Consider the following 25122-nt stretch of genomic DNA (forward strand, 5'->3'; position numbering starts at 1 on the left):
CATGTGCAACTGCAGAGGTGTCCCTTGTATGACCTAGGCTACTGCCATGCACAGTCACAGTATGCAAAGCCTAGGAATAGGCTGGTGAATGACAGCTCTGGTGAGTTCGCTGCCAGGTACCAAAGGTCTAGAAATACAAAGGAAATGGCAATACTGTCTGGTCTCAGCAGACTGGTTTCTGACCAGAGCAAGATGGGCTTGATTTACGATCCTTGAATACTCAGTCTTGTGTGATTGCCTCACAGTTATACAGGGTAACTGATAAATGTATGTGTCATCTAGAAAAAAAAATAAAAAATGTCTTCTTTTGAATTTCATTTTACTGTTCTACAGTAATCAGGATATACTTTATATGAGCCAGAAACAGTGGCTTAACATAAATGTTTATAATCATAATGTTTGATGTTCCTTAGTCAAGACAGGCAGGATGCTCTCTGTATTCTGCTAGAGCTACAACTGAAGTACATTTTGATAATTAATCTTACTGTATTTCAAAGGTAGCAAAGAAGACATGAATTCAACCTTCACAGAAATGAAGCTTATCTTCTTTAACTATTAAATTGCTTGGAAAAGTATTGTAACTTAACTTATCCATGTTAATGCTAACTAGTTTTATTTTTAAGATTACAAACTCATTAAAAGATTTCTCAACCACAATAAATGCCAAAAGAGTAATGGTGTAGTTTTTGAAAACTGTGTTAACAATTATACTCCAGAAATCCTTTAGGAGGGGACAGAGGATGAGATACGGCATTTTATTGTGCAATTTCATCTCCTCAGAGTAAGCAGTAGAATCTGTAGAAGGAATGATTAGAGATTATGGCTGCTTTAAGAGGAAAATTGATGGCAAGGTCAGGAATTTCTTTAGAGCAGTCTTGTTTACCTGCAGGGTTTCAACAATTCAGCTCGTGCTCTCTGGCATGTTCCTCTAGTGGCCTTGTGCAAGTACCAAACAGAAGTTGGGGAAAGTTGTAGGCATCTGCAGATGAGAGCTTTGGGAGCTAAAAAAATAATAAAAAATTAAACCTTTGGTTTGGGGTAAGTGCAATTATCTGCACCTTTGCAAAATATTCCCATTCATTGCTTCAGGCTCCTGGGGATAAAATTGCAGTATTTGATTATCAGTGTTACTAAACGATATAGAGCAAGCCATCTGGATAACTACAGATCTATTTCCCTTGTATAGCAGCAGAAATTGGCAAGTATAAAAATCTTTGAGGAAAGGATAACATCACACAAATTCTGTATCTACTCGGTATCAAATTCTAGGGTACATTTTCAGGAACCTAATAGAAAGCACACTTTTAATTTTCAGATTGGTATTACAGTAAGTAGCCACAATAAGCAGAAAAATATCCTGATCTTACTCTATTGTCTCCTTCTCCTGATAGCAGCAAAAAATCACAATACCAGTCTCTCATGTTTTTCTGCCTCCATTAATCGATCTTTTTGTTTGCATTCACTGATATTTTTAGTAGAAGATTGTGCTCTGATTTTTCAGGCTTTTCTTCAATTGTTTTTCAGTGAATCTTGAAATGCAGTTTTCTGTTTTCAAATTTAATGTTGCTAATCTGCTTACCAAAGCATTAACAACTGGAAAAAGGTCAAAAAACAAGTGCATCTTGTCATGTATACTTGCACATTAGCTGAGATTTGTTTTTTTCATGAGGCTTTTACTCATTTTTAAAGTATATCCAGTCTGTTGACAAAAGAGCTTTATTTAAATGAGCTATGTAATCTTTACTAGCAGTCTGTGGAGCAGATTTGACAATAAAGAAATATCTTCTTACCTAGGAGCTTTGTATATCGTACAGGTGTAAGTTGGTAGTTGAATAGTATAAAAAGGTAAATATTAACTGGATTTCACTAATAAATCTGCCATTCTTACAGCACCAAAATCTGTAGAGTTGTTGTAGTTGCCGTTGTTTGAGTTGTAACAATGAATGGAACTGATAAGGCTTATGTAATTTACATAGAATTTAGCATTCACAGCGCACTGTTGAATTAATATGACACACACATCGGATCCTCTGATATAAGATTAGCATCATTTGAAAACAGAGAAAGTGTAGGTTTAGAAGTGACATATTAGTCTCTGTTCAACATGTAATGGTAATTTGCTTAGGTCTGAATATCGTGATAGCAGTGACTAGTACTTAACACTTCTGTTAGTTTCATTTTGGTTTGCTACATTTTGTAATAAACTGGTGTCTCAAGAAGGACTACTTCAGAATTACAAAATAATCTTATGTTGAATCCAGAAGGTCAGGGACAGGGAGGTCAGGTACCAGTTATGTCAACATCAGTCAAGAGTCGTATTGAAACAGTTATGTTAACTGAATATAAAAGAGTCATGTTTTAATCAAAGACTATTTCAGCTAAATAATCATAGTTTCCTATACTGTCAACACCATAGAGTAACTATAGTATTAGCTGCCTAACACAGCAAGCAGATGCCTAAAGCCTTTTGCAGATCTAGCCCTACAGTGATGTCAGAAATATACCCTTCTTCATGGCACACTGATTTCAAGTCTCCCCACTGTCTTCAGTTGAATCTGTCATTGCTAATCAGCTCTAGAAGTTAAAGACTTGTATTGAATGACTCTAAAAAAAAAAAAAAAGAGAGCACAAAATTCCCAGTTATGTCTGGAAAGCTGAGTTTAAATTATTCGATAAACATGCCAGGGGTACAGTGTAGCATAGAATGAATATAATACATTTCTGCAAGGTTACATTCAGAATACTTTGTCTTCCATTATCCTCTGCCTTCTTCACTCCATGAACCTGATTCATGCTCAGTATATGATTGCAGATGTACATAAGCTTTCCAAGTGTTTTTGAGAACTGATTATATATTATTTTATGATGGTACTTACTATGACTTCATCTTGATCATTCATGTTCACCTAAGATGAATTCAGCATATTGTTTACTAAGATTTCTGCCCAACTTCATTTTACATCCTGGATGATATTACGTTACAAATGACTTCTCTTTCAGGAGGGAGGAGAGAGATCTTTCATTCTCTGAATAATTCTATAAGTTTTGTTTTAATGGTGGGATCTAGTGCTCCGTTTCTCTGTGATATGATCACTGCTTTGACATTGTTTAGTTTCTGGGCTGCTGTGTCTATTGCTGATGTGTCAATTGGTTATTGTTATTGTTAAATGATTTAGGTTCCTAACCTCAATCAAATATGGTATTGATGGCGGATTGAGTCTAGTGAGACTTCTTGGAAATGCTTCTGCCCATCTGTTTCTCTCATCTGCCTCAGCTATGTATATTTTTCCATTTGTGCTGCTTAGTCCATTTCTTCTTCATTTTAATATCCACAAATGGTTTTAATCACTTGGTAAGTAGCTCTATCTACCTACTGTAGCTGCAACATCACCTTCAGCTGCTACTTCTGCTCAGTGCCTCAATTTTCATTTCCTTAGATTGTTTTCAGTCTGGAATCATCTTTTCTTCAGAGTAGCTGTGTGTCTAAGTCTCTGTAATCAGAGATATTTCCACTCCTTGAGCCATGTGGCTAAGTTTGCTTCCTACTTTTCGGGCTGAAGGAAAATTCAGGAAAGGAAAAAGAAATTTCAGTCAGTACTTGAAGAAAAACTCACTTTTTTTTTTTTTTCTTTTTTTTCCCCTGGCAAAATATTGCACTGGCATAAATATGACATTTTTATGGCCTAGATTTGGATCTCCTCATTTGATATTACCGTATCCTGGCATAGCTATGTAAACCCTAGATTAGACTATGATAGAATTACAGCAGTTTTGATTAACAGTTGGTTTTCTTAATCACAAGTTCTCATCCTTAACACAGACTTCACAGTTTAATCCAAATATACTGTTCAGTTTTCACAAAGAACTTTTTTCCTTCAGGTTTGCTGAGCACCAGCAGATAGATTTTTATGCTGATACACAGATAGGCATTGATGTCAGTGATGAATCTCATCCTGGACCAACATAACAGACATTATAGAGAAAATCAGGTTTCAGTTCTGTATTCCTGATCTACGGTATGACAAATCGCTTTGGGAAGATGGTTTATGCACAAGGTAGAGTTATATAGAGATAAGCATTCTTACTTGCTCAGCAAGACTGGTACACAAACAGACTGATCAACTGTAGTACCAGTGAGAAGCTCAAGAATGCCTACAAAGGACAGCATTTATGGAAAAAAATTACCACTGGCTATCTGCAGTCAATTGTTTTCCACAGACTAACAGTTCTCATCAGATTATTTCTATGAGAAAGTCATATTACATACTAAAATTCTGTCTCTTTTTAAATGTGAGTCCCTGTTGCATACTGCATCTAGTAAGAGAAATATCAGTGTAATTTTGTAACAGGAGCAGAATATTGTATTTTGCCCAGAATACCTTACCAAAATAAGCTAACTGCTTGGGCTATCTAAACAAATTTAGCCTGAGGCAAACACCTGCCATGGACATTTTTGGATCAAATATTTAAAATTTGGCAAAGTTTACAGAGAATCTTCTTTTGAGACAAGCAGCATACCAGTTCTGCCTGTAATAATATCTACTATCTTTTATGTGACCCAGAACCTTGCAGTTTTATTTCATCAGACACCTTAGATATCAGTGTGTATTCTAAATGCAGAATGCATTTGTATTATGAATAATTATCCTGTTGGAAATATAAAATGAAGTTTTATTCACAGAGGGTCTGATTCTCTCTTTTCATTCTCAGGTGTAATGAAGGAACAGGTGTAATCAGATCAGTTGAATCTCACTAATTACAAACAGCAGAGAGGAGAATTAGGCTTGTAATCATAACACAGTATAATGCTAACATGTATTCACTGGCCAGAACTGGCAATTGAAGCAGTCCAAGTATTATGCTATTGGCCGAGAAAAGCATTGTGAATAAGTTGCATGTGCTGTTCACTTTGTATTCTTAATGGGACCACATGACATTTGATGTTTAATCAAGTAAACACCCCTAGTTTTGGGTTCATTGTTAAATATGTCTGTAATCTGCATTGGTCTAGTCCTGTGTAGCTAGACTGTCTGATAAAAGACAAGCAGGTAAAGCTTTTGGGTTCCTGTGGACTACCAGACAACAAAAGTAAAAACTATTCTGGTCTAAATAAGATACAGTCCCTTGTGTATGTGTGGCATGTTCTTTTAATTTGCCCTTTGTTTAATGTAAAGACAATCCAAATATTATAATAACATAAATTAATGATGACATAGAAATACCATTGGAATAATCATAGAATCATAGAATGGTTAGGGTTGGAAAGGACCTTAAGATCATCAAGTTCCACCCCTCCTTCCATGGGCAGGGACACCTCGCTCTAAACCATATCACCAAGGCCTCGTCCAACCTGACCTTGAACACTGCCATGGATGGAGGATTCACAACCTCCTTGGGCAACCTATTCCAGTGCCTTACCACCCTAACAGGAAAGAACTTCCTCCTTATATCCAAACTAAACTTCCCCTGTTTAAGTTTTAACCCATTACCCCTTGTCCTATCACTACAGTCACTAATGAAGAGGCCCTCCCCAGCACCCCTAAAGGCCCCCTTCAGATATTGGAAAGCTGCTATGAGGTCTCCACGCAGCCTTCCCTTCTCCAGGCTGACCAGTCCCAACTTTCTTAGCCTATCTTCATATGGGAGATGCTCCAGTCCCCTGATCATTCTCGTGGCTCTTCTCTGGACTTGTTCCAACAGTTCCATGTCATTTTTATGTTGAGGACACCAGAACTGCACACAATACTCCAACTGAGGTCTCACGAGAGCAGAATAAAAGGGCAGGATCACCTCCTTTAACCTGCTGGTCACGCTCCTTTTGATGCAGCCCAGGATACGGTTGGCTTTCTGGGCTGCGAGTACAGACTGCCAGCTCATGTTCATTTTCTCATCGACCAGCACCCCCAAGTCCTTCTCCGCAGGGCTGCTCTGAATCTCTTCTCTGCCCAACCTGCAGCTGTGTCTGGGATTGCTCCAACCCAGGTGTAGGACCTTGCACTTGGCATGGTTAAACTTCATAAGGTTGGCATCAGCCCACCTCACAAGCATGTCAAGGTCCCTCTGGATGGTATTCCTTCCCTCCAGCATATCAACCGAACCACACAGCTTGGTGGTATCGGCAAACTTGCTGAGGGTGAACTCAATCCCACTGTCCATGTCAGCGACAAAGATGTTAAACAAGACCGGTCCCAACACCGATCCTTGAGGGACACCACTCGTTACAGATCTCCAGCCGGACATTGAGCCATTGACCACAACTCTTTGTGTGCGGCCATCCAGCCAGTTCTTTATCCACCGAGTGGTCCATCCATCAAATTGATGTCTCTCCAATTTAGAGACAAGGATGTCGTGTGGGACAGTGTCGAACACTTTGCACAAGTCCAGGTAGATGACATCAACTGCTCTACCCTGTCCATCATCCATAATGATTTAGGCTTGGGTAGGCCACTGCTTTAAATACTATCAATCACATTCTTTTTATTCCAGATTGATCCCTCAAATAAGAAAATACAGATTGAAATATTAGCTTAATTTCAATCAAGTTACTGAAAAATGAAACATGAACTTAATAAAGTATCTTGATTTATCAGAAAAAAAAATTCGTTAAAGGGAGAACACAATAAGGTACCCCAAATCATAAGTTTCATCTCTAGTAAGACAGAAACAGCAGCTTGTTCACACCTCCTTTTCCAAATTTACACTGATATTATTGATGGTATTAGTACCACATATAAATAAGGAATTAAACAAACATAGAGCCATATGTTCCCCTCTGCTGTGAGGCACAGAGGGGAGCCACAACACAAGTGAAGGAGAATGACGGTGAAGCCCCAAACCAGAAGAATGGCAAGGGCAACTCCTTGACAGCATCATTCATTCTCCCCAGCAGCTCACAAAGGTGCCTCTCCAGCAAAGCCATTGGGTCACCATCTCCTTGTTTGTAGGATGAGGACTGAGGGAATTCACTTGCTGCAAAAATTGTCCCCTACCGGTAAAAAAGACTCCTGACACCTCTTTGGAAGCTATTGCTCCTCCTTGCAGAATGAATTTTGTTTTGATGCTGCAGAAACCCATACAGTCCCTTTAATTGTAGGTCTTTTTGTGGGAACTAGCAGCGGACCTGTATCAGCTGCCTCCACGGCAGGTACAAAAATGACATAAGCAAAGATCCTGGAGCTTCTTTTCCTCCTGTTGTCTCAAATACTCAAAATCTGGAGATTGTTTCTGTTTGCTTGTGGGTTTTGTTTGTTTGTTTTCCTTTGTCCTAGGATCATAGAATGGTTTGGGTTGCAAAGGACCTTAAGATCATCTAGTTCCAGCCCCCCTTCCATGGGCAGTGCTACTTCACGGGAGACCATGATGCCCAAGGCCAGGTAGACATCAACTGCTCTGCCCCTATTGGTTGTGTAGCACCATCACAGAAGGCCACCATATCAATCAGGCATGATTTGTCCTTGGTGAAACCATGATGACTCAAACCATGGTGGTCACCAACCACCTTGTTGTTTTTCATGTGCCCTAGCATGGTTTTCAGGAGAATATGCTCCATGATCTTGCCAGGCACAGAGGTGAGACACACCATTTTCCTTCAGTCCTGCTCTCACAGAAAAGTAAATTGCAAAACCAAAGTGAAGTTCATGCAAATATTTGGCTACTGTACATATTCTTATATCTTGACCACTGGAAATGCTGTTAACTGCACTGTCAGCACTTGGCTTGGTGTGTTGATCATACTTAAGCAACAGCTTCTTTCTCAATTAGTGAAAAAAAGCGATAAAAAATGGAGTTAGCAATAATGTTGTGTATGCAGCTCGAGCATGACGTATCTTCTTAAGGCTCTACATGTGATAAAAATATATATGAGCTAGAAGAGGGTCTAAGGGCACAGTATTGGTGCCTGGAGGGACAGGGAGATCATGGCAAACTTACTAAATCTACAGGCTCCTTCTGGGCTAGAAGTGTGTTTTAGCTAGGTTAATTGGGATTTTTGTATTTTGAATTGTTCTCTCAGCTAGGGACCTGCATCCAACCTAGGAGATTGCATGACCCCTCCTAGTTTAGTTAGTCCATTAATTTATTCTAAGCCAGTAAAGTTATTTGATCAATTTGTAACTTTCTCACAGACATATATTTCCAAGTGTATGCATAAATGTTATTTATGTAGCAACCCATATTGTAAAATTAATAAATATTGGGTTTAGGCTCCACTATGCTAGGCACAATAAAATGTAATCGAAATATGAGATACATTAGATGCAGGGATATTTACAATAGTAACAGCTATCACAGACTTGTAATTTTGAAATGGGAAACAGTAGTGAAAGTTGTATTGGACAGCAGCCACTATACATTGTCAATTTTTCTCAATAAATATACAAACCGTCAAATTATTCTCAATAAATATACAACTCTGCAAATAGCCAAACCTCAAAAGTTTTGAATGTCTTGATTTTTGCAAGACGAAAGGTTGGGTAGTGTTGAACTGGATACCCATTGATTCTTTTCACTTAATGTCACCTTTCACTTACAGACCCTTTGAGCTCCCCCAACCACCATTTTCTTCATCATGTCAAAATAGATAGTGTGAAATTATTTCATCTTTTTACAAAAATGAGAGGTTTGATAATCCAGAAGTAGTTTTCTACTTAATTAATTTTTCTAGGGCTGAAACAAATTTTTCTATTAAGATGTCATAAGTTGTTCCTCTCTAACCTGCATTCTTTTTCAGGCTCCAGAATAGTATCAAGTAACATGAGATCTGAAAATAGTTGAAATAACAGCAGAAGTACAGAATGAGATAGATTTCAGGAAACTAATTCTTAAAACAGGAAGAAAGGAATAGAGGTATTTAGAAGAGGCTCTCCAAGCTGGAAAACGTATTCTTATTTTGGGTTCAGGTTTTGGCTGTGATTCATATAGATATTTTTATACTTTTCCATTGAATTTGTCTGCCTTCTCTCATGTTATTTACACTGTTATTTGCACATACATTTATGTGTAAATATTTACATGTTATTTACACATATATACACTGGCAGGTCTCAAAAAAAAAAAGCATAAAGATCTGTTTTAATATTTTGCAGCCTCCTTTACAAAGATGCAGAGTACTCACAGCTTCCATAGAACCTAATGGGACTTGTGGAAACTCAGTATCTTTGAAAATCAGGCCATTAATTTTGAAAATGTGCATTAATTACTCTCTGGGTTGTAATAGCTCACTTGGTATTACTATAATGTACATTCTTTTGAAAAAGAGTATTTTTCACCTGGTACACTGCGCTTGCTTCCAAAGAACAGTCATATCTTATCATGTAAAAGGTTCTTTATAACTGATCCGATAATTGACCTGTGGCATTGACCTTAATGGAATGTAATATTTCGAAAGGCATGGTATAATCCATTGTATTAATCTGGTTGACAGGCATATTCTTGAAGGCCTCATGCTAACAATAGATATAGAATTTATCGAAATTATTATTTGATCAAACACAAGCCAATGTGTTCCCACTAAGCAATGATTTCAGTGGCTTAAAGTTAAATTTTCTAAATTAAAACTTGTCTAGAGTATGCTGCAATGACTGCAGAATTTCCCAAACGCCAGAGCTGTTTTCAAAGACATTCTGTGTTGGTAGATTTTCAGATCTCATTAAAACATTTTTCTTCTAGAGCGAGACCTGCCACACCATGTTTATATGTTCCAAGTACTTGCAGATTAAGGAAAAACTGATAACAGTCTTAACTGTAGATTTTAACAATAATTACTATTAGCAAATAGCAAAAGCCTATCAGGTAAGCACTCCTGCACTTCCCCTTGGAGTCATTTCAGTTAGGATCCTTTGCACCAAGTGCAGCTCCTAGAAAAGTGTTATCTTTTCTATAAGTCTATATAAAATCCTTTTTTTTTTTTTTTTTTAAGTAGTGTCACTCTCAGCTGCCGCATTCAGTACAATTTAGTGCTGTTAGATGCTTTCATGTCATATGGTTATAGCTGGGTAGATTAATAGGAACTTCTATATGGAAATTTCTTTCCTGTTATTGTTCTCCCTGAGCAGTTGATGGCTAAGTTAATTCTCTTTAGTTTTGTCATGCACTAAAGCACACATTGCCAAGCTATGATAAGCTTTACACAGGGAAAAAAAAAAGCTCTTATGTCCATCAAAGTCTTAAACTTGCATTTTAAACTTTGGCCTGACCTGATGTGCCATTCAAAACGCTTCAAAAGATTATTTTTTTAAGAAAGGTTCAATATGTCCCGAGGCTATCGGTTTTGAGTTAAACTGGGTGAAGTAGAAATATTTTACTCATCAGCTTTGCAGTCACAGAGTTTGCCTCAGCTAGAACAAAACTGCTGAGGCATTTAGAGAAAATTAACCCCCCATCCTGGCAGCCAGATGTGACTGGTTTCTGATGAATGCGCATGAGTGGGCTGAAAAACCAAGAGACTGTGAAATTCCTGTCAGGCCCGTACAGCGCAGAATGGGCTATTGACTGCTTTCTATATTTCCCTCCATCATTCTTCTTGAACGCTGCCATTAATTTCCTCTCCTACTCTGACTTGGGAATTTAATTCTTTTTTCCTTGGGTTTTTTTTTTTTTTTCTTTTCCCCTTCCTCCCTTTCACCTTCTTGCCTCTTCTCCTTGCCTTGACCCCCCACTGGCATCACTGGCATTGCTGTCCCAGGTTTGGGCACTGCAGAAGCGGCTGTGCGGGGTGCTGGCAGCACAGCGGAGGCAGCACGGCCTCTCCAACCAGGCTGGGCTGGCGAGAATCCAGGCAGCCTCTCAGGAGAACGCTCAGAAAATATTAGCTGTGCAGGTAGGTGATTGCAGGGAAGTCGGAAAGATCATTCTGATCTAGATTGAAAAGCAAATGATGGGTAGTGTGATGAAGCATTAAAACCATATCCCATCAGAGTTTTATAAATTTTTAACCTCTTTAATAAACTGGAATTGCATGAAGGATGAATTCAGTAAGTTAGCACATATACCATGTGTAGATTGAAAAAAAGGGGGAGATTAGATTTATTTCTCACAAACCTTGGAAAAGATTATTATAAATACATTGGGCATAAATATTAGAAACATAGAGCGACATTACTATTGCTGCTCAGTTGTTTTAGAAGATGTTGTTTTGTCCTGGCTTGTGCAAATATTATTTCCATGGTAAACAATATTGTCATTTTCACTGTATTCTTATTTAATTTCTTTAACAGGAGCCTATATTTTAGCAGATTTGCACCTTCCTAACTCAATTATATGATGAATTTCCCTTATTTGTAAAAAAGCAACACTGGGGGGTTTATGAGATTTAAAAATGGTTTCCAACGATGGTGGTTTCTCATTTTATGACTTGTTTCCCAGATATATGCATTTACTATGGAAAATGACTACTACACAGTACAGTTTGAACGTCCTTTTTCTTTTTTGCCTTGTGCTATGGTGTCTTACTCATATTTCTGTAAAGCCACTCCTTTCAATCTCTTCCCATAGCTAATGGCCATAACCAGATGGCGTTTGTGAAGGGTTTTTAAAAGGCTTAAGTGAAAAATTTCTTCAGACTTACTCATTGCAAAAGAAGTTATGCTGCTGATGCAGCTTAAGTGCAGGATATTCCTACAAGCCTTGTGTTCTGATTTTTAACAGTCAGGCTTTGTGGTATGAGTGTGGAAACAATTTTATTACATTTTAATATTATGTAATTACACTTCACAGTTAATATCCAATGCATTAAAATAAAATCTAACTTGAATAAGTTCTAGAATCCCATTAAAAAGCATCAGCATCATGATCTGATTTCAGTACCTCACTAAGAGGATTTTCATTTTAAAATTCCCAATTTCCGTATATGTTGTATTTCTGTAAAAGATGCAGAAAATCCGTGTCATATTAAAATGAGAGTCAAGAAAAATAATTATGATTAAAATGTTAATCATATTTTATACTTTATTAATGTTTTTAATGCTCTTAAATTTATAGATTTAAAATTTTTTCATTTTTATATATTTTTTATTACTATTGCACTGACCTGTGTACCAGTGAGAGCAGGTAAGTCGGGAACTACCCTTTTTTTCATTCAAATTTCTCATTTAGTATTAAAAAAAATGGAAAAGCTCCTTTTGATTTTTTTCACGGGGGGGTAGCTGCCATGATTTCTGTTCTCTCCTGTGTTCAACTGCTCCAATAGTGAGTGAAGAACAGAGGTGATCGATGTGCAGCCTAAAGCTCATGAATAATAGCAGCAGTGACATAGAAGCCACAGGTGGCGGTTGGATTTCTTACACATGAATCTTTACATTAATCTAATGCTACATGGTATTTTAATAGCTGTACAGTGAACCTCACATACAGTTGAACTCTCATGTCAATAAGTATTCTACTTTACAACAAATGAGATTTGCAGAAATCCTTCACCTTAACATAAATTTTTCCATGCATACTGTTCATGCTGAGAAGCTGTGTCTGCAAATCATAGAATCATAGAATAGCTAGGGTGGAAAGGACCTTAAGATCATCGAGTTCCAACCCCCCTGCCATGGGCAGGGACACCTTGCTCTAAACCATATTACCCAAGGCCTCATCCAACCTGGCCTTGAACACTGCCAGGGATGGAGCATTCACAACCTCCCTAGACAACCTATTCCAGTGCCTCACCCCCCTAACAGGAAAGAATTTCCTCCTTATATCCAATCTAAACTTCCCCTGTTTAAGTTTTAACCCATTACCCCTTGTCCTATCACTACAGTCCCTAATGAAGAGGCCCTCCCCAGCACCCCTATAGGCCCCCTTCAGATACTGGAAGGCTGCTATGAGGTCTCCACACAGCCTTCTCTTCTCCAGGATGAACAGCCCCAACTTTCTCAGACTATCTTCATATGGGAGGTGCTCCAGTCCCCTGATCATTCTCGTGGCCCTCCTCTGGACTTGTTCCAAACAGTTCCATGTCCTTTTTATGTTGAGGACACCAGAACTGTACACAATACTCCAAGTGAGGTCTCACGAGAGCAGAATAGAGGGGCAGGATCACCTCCTTCGACCTCATGGTCATGCTCCTCTTGATGCAGCCCAGGATACGGTTCGCTTTCTGGGCTGCAAGCTCACACTGAAGCTGGCTCATGTTCATTTTCTCATCGACCAGCACCCCCAAGTCCTTCTCCGCAGGGCTGCTCTGAATCTCTTTTCTGCCCAGCCTGCAGCTGTGCCTGGGATTGCTCCGACAATCGGTGACAAATTTTGTCACCCTAAAAAAAACCAAGAAATTAGAAATGGCCTAAAGTAAGCTTTTAGAGCTAAGTCCCAGCAACATTTGGTGGCATTCAGATCTGAGTAGCTCAGACATACCAAAGACAACATTTTGCTCAGTCTGGAAAACATTCTGTTCCCTATCCACTTTTATTATCTGTAACATACTTTTCTGATATTCTGACACTTTTCTGGTGTTCTATTATTCTTGCTGTGTTCTGTGTTTTCACGCAGTTTGACTAATAATAATTTACAAGTAAAATAGTGAAAAAGTTAAAATATATAAAATTAAAATGGAAACTATTCCAGCTAAGAACAATTGCCCAGTTGTATAGCAGAGAATTTCCCTCCAGCAATATATTTGTATATTTTAGAGGTTTTGGAAGTGATTTATATATGGACTGGTGTCTTTGTCTGTATTACCGTTAGATCAATCCATCCTTCTGTCAATTAAGTTCCTACATTGATGACATACAGCATAGTGGCATGCACTTCCAAAATAAAATCCGACAGACGTTCTTTTTTTCTCAGCAAGAAATACCCCGAGTTTGCTGTTTCTAGTGTCCATCTCACATTAACATGTCGGGATGAGATCCTGCTGTGCTGAGCAGCGTGCAGGTGTGCACCGAAACAGTGATTCCCACTAGTGTCCATCTCACATTAACATGTCGGGATGAGATCCTGTTGTGCTGAGCAGCGTGCAGGTGTGCACCGAAACAGTGATTCCCACTCATAAGAGCTTACGTCCCAGCAGCTACCTTGACTGGAGCAAGCAGGAGCAGGTGAATTACAGGGTGAATTAGAAGAGGCAGTAGATACAGTACATGGGTTGCCTAAGTGTTTTCTGATATTTTACAGAAGCCATGACAAGGGTGAGATCCAAAGAGAGACTTAGAAGTAGTTAATGGAGGAGGATTTGGACTTTTTATCAGCTACTTTTAACTATCAACACTTCACAGTTTTACATAGCAGCAGTGTTTGGGGACAATTACATGTAAAAATAGAGTGCCTCAGACTGGAAGATGGCTTTGGCTTGTATTTCATCATCACCAGTCTACACTTATAAGCCTGTTTTTAAAAGTCTAGACTTGCCTTCCAATCACTTCCAATGATGGAGCTAGATGATAGGGCTTGTAAGATTTGTGCTTCAGAAGAAGCAACTGTGCCTGTAATAAGAAGGTGACATTGCCAAAGCATTAGTGAGGAGGATGTTTCCAGTAGCCAGTATTGGTGGACCAATGGACATCACCATTAGTAAACACCAAAAAAACCCCCAAAACTTTAGGAGGGGTCCCACTTAACATTAAAAAGAAAAATGCTTTTCTTGATGATAAATTGGGAGAAAAAAAATGCTTCTTGCAGTGATGGCAAGCTTCCTTTGGCATCTGGTGTCTCAAATTCATTTCAGAAAGAACTATATGCATTACCAGTCCTAATTTCTATAAGCACCAAAACTGGTACCATGCCAGAGATTTACCATTGGTCATCCATCCTACTAGTTAAGCAAGGTTTTGAGCTCACTCTCAACTTCAGGCTTCCTTCCCTGTCACACTAACATGTGCCCTCGGGCTGAGTGTGCCCATTTGCTGAGCTGACTGGCTTTGGTGACTGGGAGTGCTCAGGTTTAGTGCAACGTAGGCAGGGTGTCCCCTGTAGCACATGCTAATGTTCATGTCCCCTTTTGGGGATGCTGCTGCCCCCCAGAAGCAGAAGCCTGACCATGAGAGGCTGCGTGATGCCACCTCCACTTAAATATTGCAGGGCCAGATTCTCTGCTCTGCCAAAGGAAGCAACGGCAAAGAGTCCCTCATTTGTCTCCTCAGCTCACTGTTTAGCCTTCACCAAGGGAAAATCCTGCCTGACCAATTTGGTGGCCTTCTATGATGGGGCTACAGAACTGATGGACAGGGGTAGAGCAGTTGATGTCATCTACCTGGATTTGTGTAAAGCGTTCGACACTGTCCCACACAACATTCTTGTCTCTAAATTAGAGAGGCATGAATTTGATGAATGGACCACTCGGTGGATAAAGAACTATCTGGATGGCCACACACAAAGAGTTGTGGTCAATGGCTCAATGTCCAGCTGGAGACCAGTAACGAGTGGTGTCCCTCAAGGATCAGTGTTGGGACCGGTCTTGTTTAACATCTTCGTCACTGACATGGACAGCGGGATTGAGTTCACCCTCAGCAAGTCTGCTGATGACACCAAGCTGTGTGATTCAGTTGATACACTGGAGGGAGGGAATGCCATCCAGAGGGACCTTGACTTGCTTGTGAGGTGGGCTAATGCCAGCCTCTTGAAGTTTAACCATGCCAAGTGCTAGCTCCTACACCCAGGTCGCAGCAATCCCAGGCACAGCTGCAGGCTGGGCAGAAAAGAGATTCAGAGCAGCCCTGCGGAGAAGGACTTGGGGGTGCTGGTTGATGAGAAAATGAACATGAGCCGGCTTCAGTGTGCGCTTGCAGCCCAGAAAGCCAACCGTACCCTGGGCTGCATCAAAAGGAGCATGACCATCAGGTCGAAGGAGGTGATCCTGCCCCTCTACTCTGCTCTCGTGAGACCTCACTTGGAGTATTGTGTACAGTTCTGGTGTCCTCAACATAAAAAGGACATGGAACTGTTGGAACAAGTCCAGAGGAGGACCACAAGGATGATCAGGGGACTGGAGCACCTCCCATATGAAGATCGGCTGAGAAAGTTGGGGCTGTTCATCCTGGAGAAGAGAAGGCTGCGTGGAGACCACATAGCAGCCTTCCAGTATCTGAAGGGGGCCTACAGGGATGCTGGGGATGGACTCTTCATTAGGGACTGTAGTGATAGGACAAGGGGTAATGGGTTAAAACTTAAACAGGGGAAGTTTAGATTGGATATAAGGAGGAAATTCTTTCCTGTTAGGGGGGTGAGGCACTGGAATGGGTTGCTCAGGGAGGCTGTGAATGCTCCATCCCTGGCAGTGTTCAAGGTCAGGTTGCATGAGGCCTTTGGTGACATGGTTTAGTGTGAGGTGTCCCTGCCCATGGCAGGGGGGGTTGGAACTTGATGATCTTAAGGTCCTTTCCAACCCTAACTATTCTGTGATTCTATAATTCTGTGATTAGCATCAGCTGTACACATTTTTGGTCTGTCTGACCCTACTCAGCAGCAGTGCATTTTACCAGGGAATCATAACCCGAAGATGCTGCCCTTTAGATGCTCCTCCCTTTGGCTCTCTATTCTGAGAAAGAAGACCAAAAGACATTTGTCAATATGTAGCAGAAGTATGCACATGCTTCCTGAGCTCTCACTGTGGTCATGTGACTGGAGACATGTCAAAATTATCCAAAGCACCAACAATATGAGGGTGAACCACAAAAGTAGGATTATGCGTGTCAGCCTCTAGTAAATACTAGCTTTTCCCATTTTTTGTTAAGGGTCATTAGTCTGTATTGTATGTGGTGACATTAACAGGGTTGGGGTTTTTCGAAATGCCATTTTAATTTTTATTATGCTCCTTTTATTTCCATTGAACTTTTAAATATACATATTCCCTGGGTTTTATCATGATCCTTGTAGCAATTTTGCTTTTCAAACATTTAATATTTGCGCTGGAAATAGAAATATCAACTGATTATTCAGTGTCCATGTGTTCTGTGAATATACATCTCACAGGAAAAAAAATGAAATTTTGAATTGGAGCATTTCAATTGTGATGTTAAAAAGGATAAGAGATTCTTCCATAGTAGTAGTGAAGCACAGATATTTTGTCAATCAGCTCAAGTGCTAGATAAGAGAACAATGACTGAAATGATTTATACATTCAATTTTGTCTCTTCATCTGTTTCATTTTTCATAGAGCAAAGTGCAGGACTGTTTCTTGGGCAAGACTATTTCGTCTTCTGGTGCTTTACCTTTCTACTAACCCATTTCAAGTTTTTAAAATTCCTTTACTGCAGTCCAATTGCAACCAGGGGCAGAATTTGAGAGATGAGAATTGCAGCACATGAAGTGCATTAGAAGTACACTAGAAGTCCACGAGCACTGCTCTGCTTTTCTTTCATTCCTGGCAGTTTGTATACATGCTCAAGTACACTAGAAGTCCACGAGCACTGCTCTGCTTTTCTTTCATTCCTAGCAGTTTGTATACATGCTTAATGGCTCTGAAAAAGAGACTTTGTTCTTATCCTAGTATCACAGTATGTTAGAGATTGGAGGGGACCTCAAAAGATCATCTAGTCCAATCCCCCTGCTGGAGCAGGAACACCTAGTAGTCAAAGTTCTATGAGTTCTGACACTTGCTCTTCACCTAAACTTAATTATCTTTATAGTCAAAGGACATCCTATGTGGTAAAGAGAGCAGCAAAGTCTATTTCTGAAGCTAGTGACAGCTTTCCTTCAAACAAAAGCTTCACAGAGATCTCTTGACTTGAAGAAATGGGGCAGCAATGTGGGGAAAATTTTGCCGTCACGGTGCAGTCCATATTCTGTAGTTTGCTTGGAAGATTTCAGTCCTCAAAAATTCTTCTACAATCACAAAATACATTTTTAACTCAGCAGAAAGTAATGCAAATAATCTCTTGAATTCAGGAAAAAAATGATAAAAATGTAAAACCTTTTCTTCCGCAAGTGTACAGGCAAGTTATTTGTTATGTTAATGGCTTTTGTTTTCCCAATAATGTTTTGCAGTTTCAATAACTTGGCTCTTGAGTAAGTTCAATTAGCTATCTAATTGCAAAAATGATATATGATGGCAGGTGTAGCTTTATTTGGGACTGTGGCTGCACATTAATCCTGACAGTCTTCAATTTAGTCTATCCTTTTAGATGATTTATCTTGACTATATTTATGCTAGAATTATTTGGGGCCAACATGCTAACAAAAAAGATAACATCATTGCCACCCTCATTGTAATTTTAAATCATTGCATATATACTTTTAATGATGGTGGAATAACAAAAGTACATTTTCAATAAATACAAGATTATTGGCTTAATTTTTAGTACCTCTGCACCTTTAATAGCCGTTCCAGACAGTGTAAATGGGTATAAAATAGATCGTCAGAATTTAGAGTTTGGAAACTTCTTAATTGGTGGCAGTTTTACCTGTTTTCATCAGGTGAAAATTGCTACATAAGGCACAAAGGAATGAAGCATTAACCCCCAGACTATCACTTTGACTGCAGAATGCTGTGATTACTTATACATTTTCCACAGTTTTATTCACATTGATTGATTAACCTGAAACCTTTACAAAAGTTTTTGGCAAAGCTGCTGTAGCACAAGTAATTCCACTGTGCTGAACTACACCAGTTTACACTAGAAAAGAGTTCTGATCTAATTTGCATTGTCTTTATCTGAGCAGTTTTGCAGAGATCACCAGAGAAAGGGCTGTTCTTTGCTAAGGCGTTGAAACTTTGCTGAATCTACTGCAGGCATCTCAGTGAGTACTGCACCTTACCAGATGAAATGTTTTACTGACTGCAAAATCTGTGGTTTTCATGGCACCCTGTTCTATCTGATCTTTAAGAGGAGGTGCAGTTCCACTTTGGCCAGGACAGACCATGATTCTGTGTATTACAAGCAGGGTTTGCTCATCTGCTTTCTGAAAGCTGCTCATTCTTAACTTGTTTCTTAGCTGTCAGATGGTAGTCAATTTAAGTACATCTTTTGTTCTCTAACTTATTAACACAGGTGTGTTATGGTGTCCCCCAGGGCTGATGCACTTCCAAATCTGTATGCCTTCTCTTTTATTTTTCTCTGTTATGGGCTGAGTTATCACCATTTATGCTGATTACACTCAGTTGTGTCTTTTTTGCCTGCTGATTTCACTTTAGCAGTCTTGCTGTTTCTGCCTTGTCTTGGAGACATATGGGGATGGATGACAGATAACTTTACTTAAGGGGACATGGCTGCACACCTTTTAATTAGTTTTAATCTTTTGTATTTATTCACATTTATTCATAGTCACCATTTAAAATGTTGAAGTTAAATTTTTCTGGTTTTATTATTAATTTATAAAGTATATATTTGGTACACTTAAAAGGTAACTGAGATTGGGTATCCTTTGCTTAAAAAATTTGTTTGAAAACTTGTTACTTGGTGAATTGGATTCTGCAGAAACATTGAAATCAGCATCCAGTATATAATTTCAAAAAATATATGGCTTTCCTCTCAAAAGTTTATGAATTTTGAATAATAATAACTGGAATTTTTCAAAATATGATCTCACATTTAATGTCAATCCCTAAAGTGATTCCTTTTGTCTAGATTTTTCTAGATGGAATTTATGACCCTGACTAGCATTCACAAAAATCTTTGCATTTACTTGTTATGTAGGTGTAGTGGCAATTACAGCTGCCATGGAATAGACACACAGAATGTTCATGACCATTTATTTTGTTGCTCCATAATGAAAGGGACCTTTCTAGCAAGATAGTGGAAACAAATCTCAAAATAAGCTAAATTCATAGAAGAAATTGGAACCTGGTTTATTCCTTCGCCTTATTTTCATTGTCTGTGATTTTGCTTATGACATGGCAAATCTTCGATATCTTTATTCTGATGTAATTTCCTTTAACAATTTTAAAGTAATGTGTACATATAAGTTGTCACAATTCAGTTGCATTTAGGTTTTTATGCCACTTATGCCTTAACGCACCAAGCTTCTTATGCTTCGCATAAACCCTACTTTTCAAAGCATCATGTCCAAAGGCTAATATAACCACAAACGTTGTACAGAAACACCTATAGTGTCCTTAATAATTCTTCTGTGGCTTCACTTGAAAGTTTCACTATGTGTAGAAAATGTGATGTGAATCAAATTGTTCAGACATGAGCCTACCACCTAAAAGTGCTAGTGTATAATAAGAAGATAAAGAGTTCTGCTAGTTGCTTGTCAATGAGGGAGGCTAGAAGATTGTCTCTGCAAACAAACAGATTTGTCTCATATTTTGAAGATTAACCCTGCCAGGGTTATTGTGGTGATAAATCATTTAGTTTGCTTGCAGGTGTACATTTTCAATGTACAATTTCTGTGTAGAAATACATAATCAGTACTTTGAGCACTAAAAATTATGACCTAAGAGAAAAGAGAAGGGTGGCATTTAATCTAGGAGATTTAGTTTTAAATTTCTTTTAAAAGAAGAGTTCCTGAGAGTTACATTTCTTCAGTATTCACCACCACTTACTGTAATCTATTCTTGCATATTACCAAAATTGTTGTAGTACTAATAGTACTAATTACCAGAATAGTAATAGTACTAATTACCCGCTTTCTTACATTTATAACATGCACACACAGAAATGTCTTGTTAATTTAAAATATGCTGAGTAATAAAAATGCATAGGTTGGGGCTTTTAAGAGTGAAAGACAAATTTACAGAATTAAATGTTTACTACTCGCAACTTGATATCTGGCTTTAAGAGATGATAAGATTACTGAACAAACTTCATTTCTCATTGAGCAAAAATTATTTGCCCATTGAAGATAAATAGAATCCAGAAATACAGACTATGAATTCATGTTCTTTGCACCTGTAACTCTGGTAACTTAACATTTGTGGGTCAAACACTCAAAACTCTATGAGGAACTGGCAAGCTTATTATCTCTGCTGCTTTTATTGTCAGCAGGGCTACTCAAACCAATAGGTCTTAAATGACAAGAAGAGACAAATTGCGTGACTTCCAGCTTCTTAAAAATTGATCCACCGAGTCATGTCACAGCTACAGCAATCTTTAAGCTTCAGATTATTCTCCATACTCCCTGACAGAAAGATTCAGAGTTTGAAACCTGATGGAATAAAAATGTGCTGAAACACTGTATCACGAATTGAAAAATTATCAAAGAAGCATTAAAGTTGTCATGCTTGAGGCCTTTTCCAGAATCTGAAGACTACCGTATTTGTTTCTTGAAGTAACATAGATTTTATTTTTTTGCTTAAATAATTAAAAACTGTGTTGAAGTGCTTACACAAGATAGGCTGAATTAGGCTCACAGAAATAACTACCATCCTAACATTTCTCAGTTGAGTACATTGGTTTTGTAATCTTAAAGATTTTCTAAGATATTTTTTAAACACTGAAATTTCCAAGGATATAAACCATATTAAATATTTTATTAATATTGACACTTTTATCATCAAAAGAATTAGTGCCAATACACTTATCTGGAACTTGAACTAATGGAGTAAATGACAACTGTAGTAGGCTGCTGTCTATTGCTTTTTCATTAATTATTGCTCAGGCTTTTATCTAATCGAAGTCTCTCCAGCTCATGGTCTCTGCTTTTCCCAACCTTGTGTCTCTGCTGTGTCTTATCCCAGAGGAATGTCAGACCTCTGTCCTGCACCTGACTCATTCCCAGATTGCTCGCCCAGCCATTTTTTCTCTCCCTTCAACTCCTTTTCCAGCCTTAATCTCTGGCACTACCTACTGATTGTCAGTTTACTCTGTTTCCTTATTGCTTCCTCAAGTACCAGCCTCTGTCTTTTTTTCCAATCAACAGTCACCTACTTCTGCCTACTTTGAGACTTGACAGTGCCACTCTCTACCCTCACCGGAAAGAGAGCTGTCAGTTTTCCTTCTCTGCAGCCCGATTTTATCTCCTTGTAAGCCTTCTCCAAATCTAACTGTTGCTCCATTTTGGCCCTTGTTCTTTCATGTTTGAATCAAATAATTCGCTCCTTCTGCAGCATCTACTGGTTGAAAGCACAAGCAGGACACCTCTACTCTAAGGCCCCTAGACCCAACCCAAACCAGAGAAGTCCTGTGATACTCCTGCTGGAGAATCCTTACTTATTGCAAGGCTCAAGTTTGTAAAAAATGTAGTTTTCAGAGCTTCAGAGTTCAAATTTACGTTTACCAGGGACACACAATGTGTGTTTTCATAGCCTTGTGGCTCTGAAATTTTATTTGTAGCAGTGTTTTAAATTTACCAAAGAAAGCATTTGAGCCCAATGCCTAAATTTTTGATAAATGGTTTTAAAAGAAAAAAATTCATGTAAAAGCAGATAAAGTAAATGCTTGACAATTTTAAGTTGATCTCAGCCCTACCTACAATTCAGGGATTCCTTCTTATGATAGAAAAAATGAAATGAGGTGGTTTAAACATCAGTCGTTAAAAATGCAGCAATAATTAATTCAATTCCTTCTAGCAGAATGATAGGAATCCTCGATTCTCTTTACAAAGGATAGCTGCCTTGGTTTGAGTAAGTTTGTTGTGAGTATCTGAGACAATACGGGAAAGCATATACACAATCAAAATGTCACAGAGTATCTTATTTTGGTTTGTTGAAAATTTGTGGGTTTTTACTTCAAGAGAAGCTTAACCATATCTCATCTATAACATTATTTTTCTAAATCATGTTTTGTCCTGATTGGAGCAATAGTACTAAAGAGCAGAAAAGCCATAGTTTTCTTAAGAAATGCTGGCTGAACAAGAGAAAACAGTATGTGAATAAATGTTATGTTTCCACTAGCTGTGCTGATAAATACCTGTATAACAACAGAGCAAGCAACCTTCTAAGTAGCTCCATTTAATACAAAATTCTGTTTCTGAGACTTTTAAGCTAAAATAATGATACATATCTGTGTACCGTGTTCAAGCTTAAGGCCAAACTGTAGGTAACATGGAGGTTTATGATGATGATTGTGTAGCTCATAAACCTTTCTTTTGAGGTCTTGGCCAAATATGACAAACCTCTTGAAGGCTGATCATTTGGATCATAAAATTCCTTTGTAAGTAAGACTAGAACAGGTTTGCATGTGCTTACTCCTTCAGGAAGCCAATGCTAATTTTGAATGACGAGAGAGAACAGCAATGAGCCGACAAGTAAGATGGTTATTCAGTTGTTATGTGTCAAAAAGAAAATGAAACTATACTTCATAGATTCACTTTTCCAGCAATTGACAGAAGCCTTCAGTGTATAATTAAGAAAAGTTAAATAAAGCCCATTTTTAGGAAGAGAAGATTAAGGATAGGACTTACGAAGTTGTACTGTTGCCAAATGAGCAAACGCTTATCTCTGGTGTTATAAGTAAAAACTAAGAAATTAAATTTCTTTATCCAGTACAGTGAATAAATAATCAGAGAAATAACATTTTTAAATTAATGATTCATCCTTGCAACATCACTTTGGGCTATCTGAAGTTTGGTAACCTCCTTCTACCCATTTTAAACATATATCAAAACACAGGTTTAGTGATGAGCTGTTTGCATGTTGTAAGCTCCTTTTTTGGCAGCTCTTCTGTTTTTGTCGTCACCTGAATTAATTACGATAGTTTAGAACATCTCTAGTAAACATGCTGATATATCATAGCTTATAAACTCATCTGCTGAACTCTTAAGTATGGTTGCAAAGTAGATTATTTTATTTAAAGACACTGGTTTAAAAATTTAGACATTTAATTTAATTATCTTCTCCCAGAAGTATAAGAAGAAATCAGAATCCTAATGTGAATAGCATTATACTTGCATAAGAAAACGTACAGGAGCATTTTTGCCACAAACTCAATAATTTTAGTTATAATCACTAACTATGTTTTTGTTTTACAGAACCAGTATGATTTGCAAAAAGAATAAAATTGCTTTTAAAGTACAAAAATAATTATGAACCACTTGAAATGTAATGTCTGTATTTTATTTCTCATCAGAATTCATTAGTGTGTAACATCAATAATTTAGCCCATCATTTGCCAACACTGACTTGGCTCAGTAGTTCAATCATGTAACCCTGTAAACTCACTTTCCATTAAAATGAATGTTGCTGACAAAGGATAACTAAAGAGATACTTCATTTATTAGCTAAAGAGATACTTCATTTATCAACATTTTTAAATTAGGAGTTTGGGACCACAGACACTTAGCTGGATAAATTGTATGAAGGAATCTTTGCATTAGGCCTAAAGATGTTTGTAGAATCAAATACAATGTTATCCAGAATTATAACTGCCTTTCATTTGTGTAACATGCAATTCACAGTATACTATTCCAGAAACCAACAGAGCCACCTGCAGAGAATCAAATGACCTACTGGAATGAAATCCTCACTGTCATGTGCAAAATTATAAAATGTGTAATAGTTGTCCCCTCTTTTGATTGACTCAATCAAGCATTTCCCATGGAAAACTCCTTACAAGAAACTTCTCACAACAGGCACTATAATCTCTCAGAGTTGCATTTGAGGTGTTAAATGCTCTACATTATTTCACTATGAGCAGCTTCTTCAAATCCAGTCATTATCTTCTCCAAATGCATCCTTTAAAAACACTCAGGTTTCAGACGTAGTGTCTTGGCGTGTTGATTCTCTGGCCTTTTTCCTACCCACTTATCCTTTCTTACAATGATACTGGCTTCATTTTCTAAACTTCAGTCCTTTTTTTTTTTCTAACATACTGAAACTTGGACACAAACATTTATTTTTTTTAAATAAACAGCTACCTAAAACATGTGAGGACAAAGTTAGGAGTAAAATCAAAACCTCTCACATCATGTCTTTTGCCTGTGCCTGGGAAGATAGATCTGAAAACCAAATCCTTCCTGAGGACAAATCCATAAACATCTGTCACAGGGCTGACATAACATGGCTGTCATCTGACTGTGTACTCTGGAGGGCTGCTGCTAACAGTACAGAAGGAACCAATCAAGGACATAAGCAGAAACCAAATAAAAATGTTACAGTACCAGTTTGGTGCAAACCATCACATTCCTGTCCAATTTCCTTTACTATTTTCTATCTATTAAGTAGAGTGTACATGGATTCTCTAGAAAATCTTCCCATCCTTATCCTTTTCTCAAACTTTGATTTGAAGGTATTCTAGAGAATAGAACCACTCCTCCTTCGAGAGGCGTTCCAAATAAATCCTGTTGGTGCCTGTGCTCAGAGGCTGTTATAAATGCATTCTTATG

At 38.2% G+C, this 25122-nt stretch overlaps 1 protein-coding gene across 1 annotated transcript in view; it reads left to right on the top strand.

Moving 5' to 3' along the window:
- Nucleotides 1-25122, top strand: part of CCDC178 (coiled-coil domain containing 178) — a 158379-nt gene that overhangs the window by 124803 nt on the left and 8454 nt on the right. The window contains 1 exon segment of the mRNA XM_061354916.1: nt 10682-10816. Within this exon segment, the coding sequence (XP_061210900.1) occupies nt 10682-10816 (135 nt within the window).

This window comes from Neopsephotus bourkii, unplaced genomic scaffold, assembly GCF_033783945.1.
Source record: "Neopsephotus bourkii isolate Nb327-2 ecotype Australia unplaced genomic scaffold, CSIRO-AGI_Nbou_v1 NB_753, whole genome shotgun sequence".
Classification (NCBI taxonomy): Eukaryota; Metazoa; Chordata; class Aves; order Psittaciformes; family Psittacidae; genus Neopsephotus; species Neopsephotus bourkii.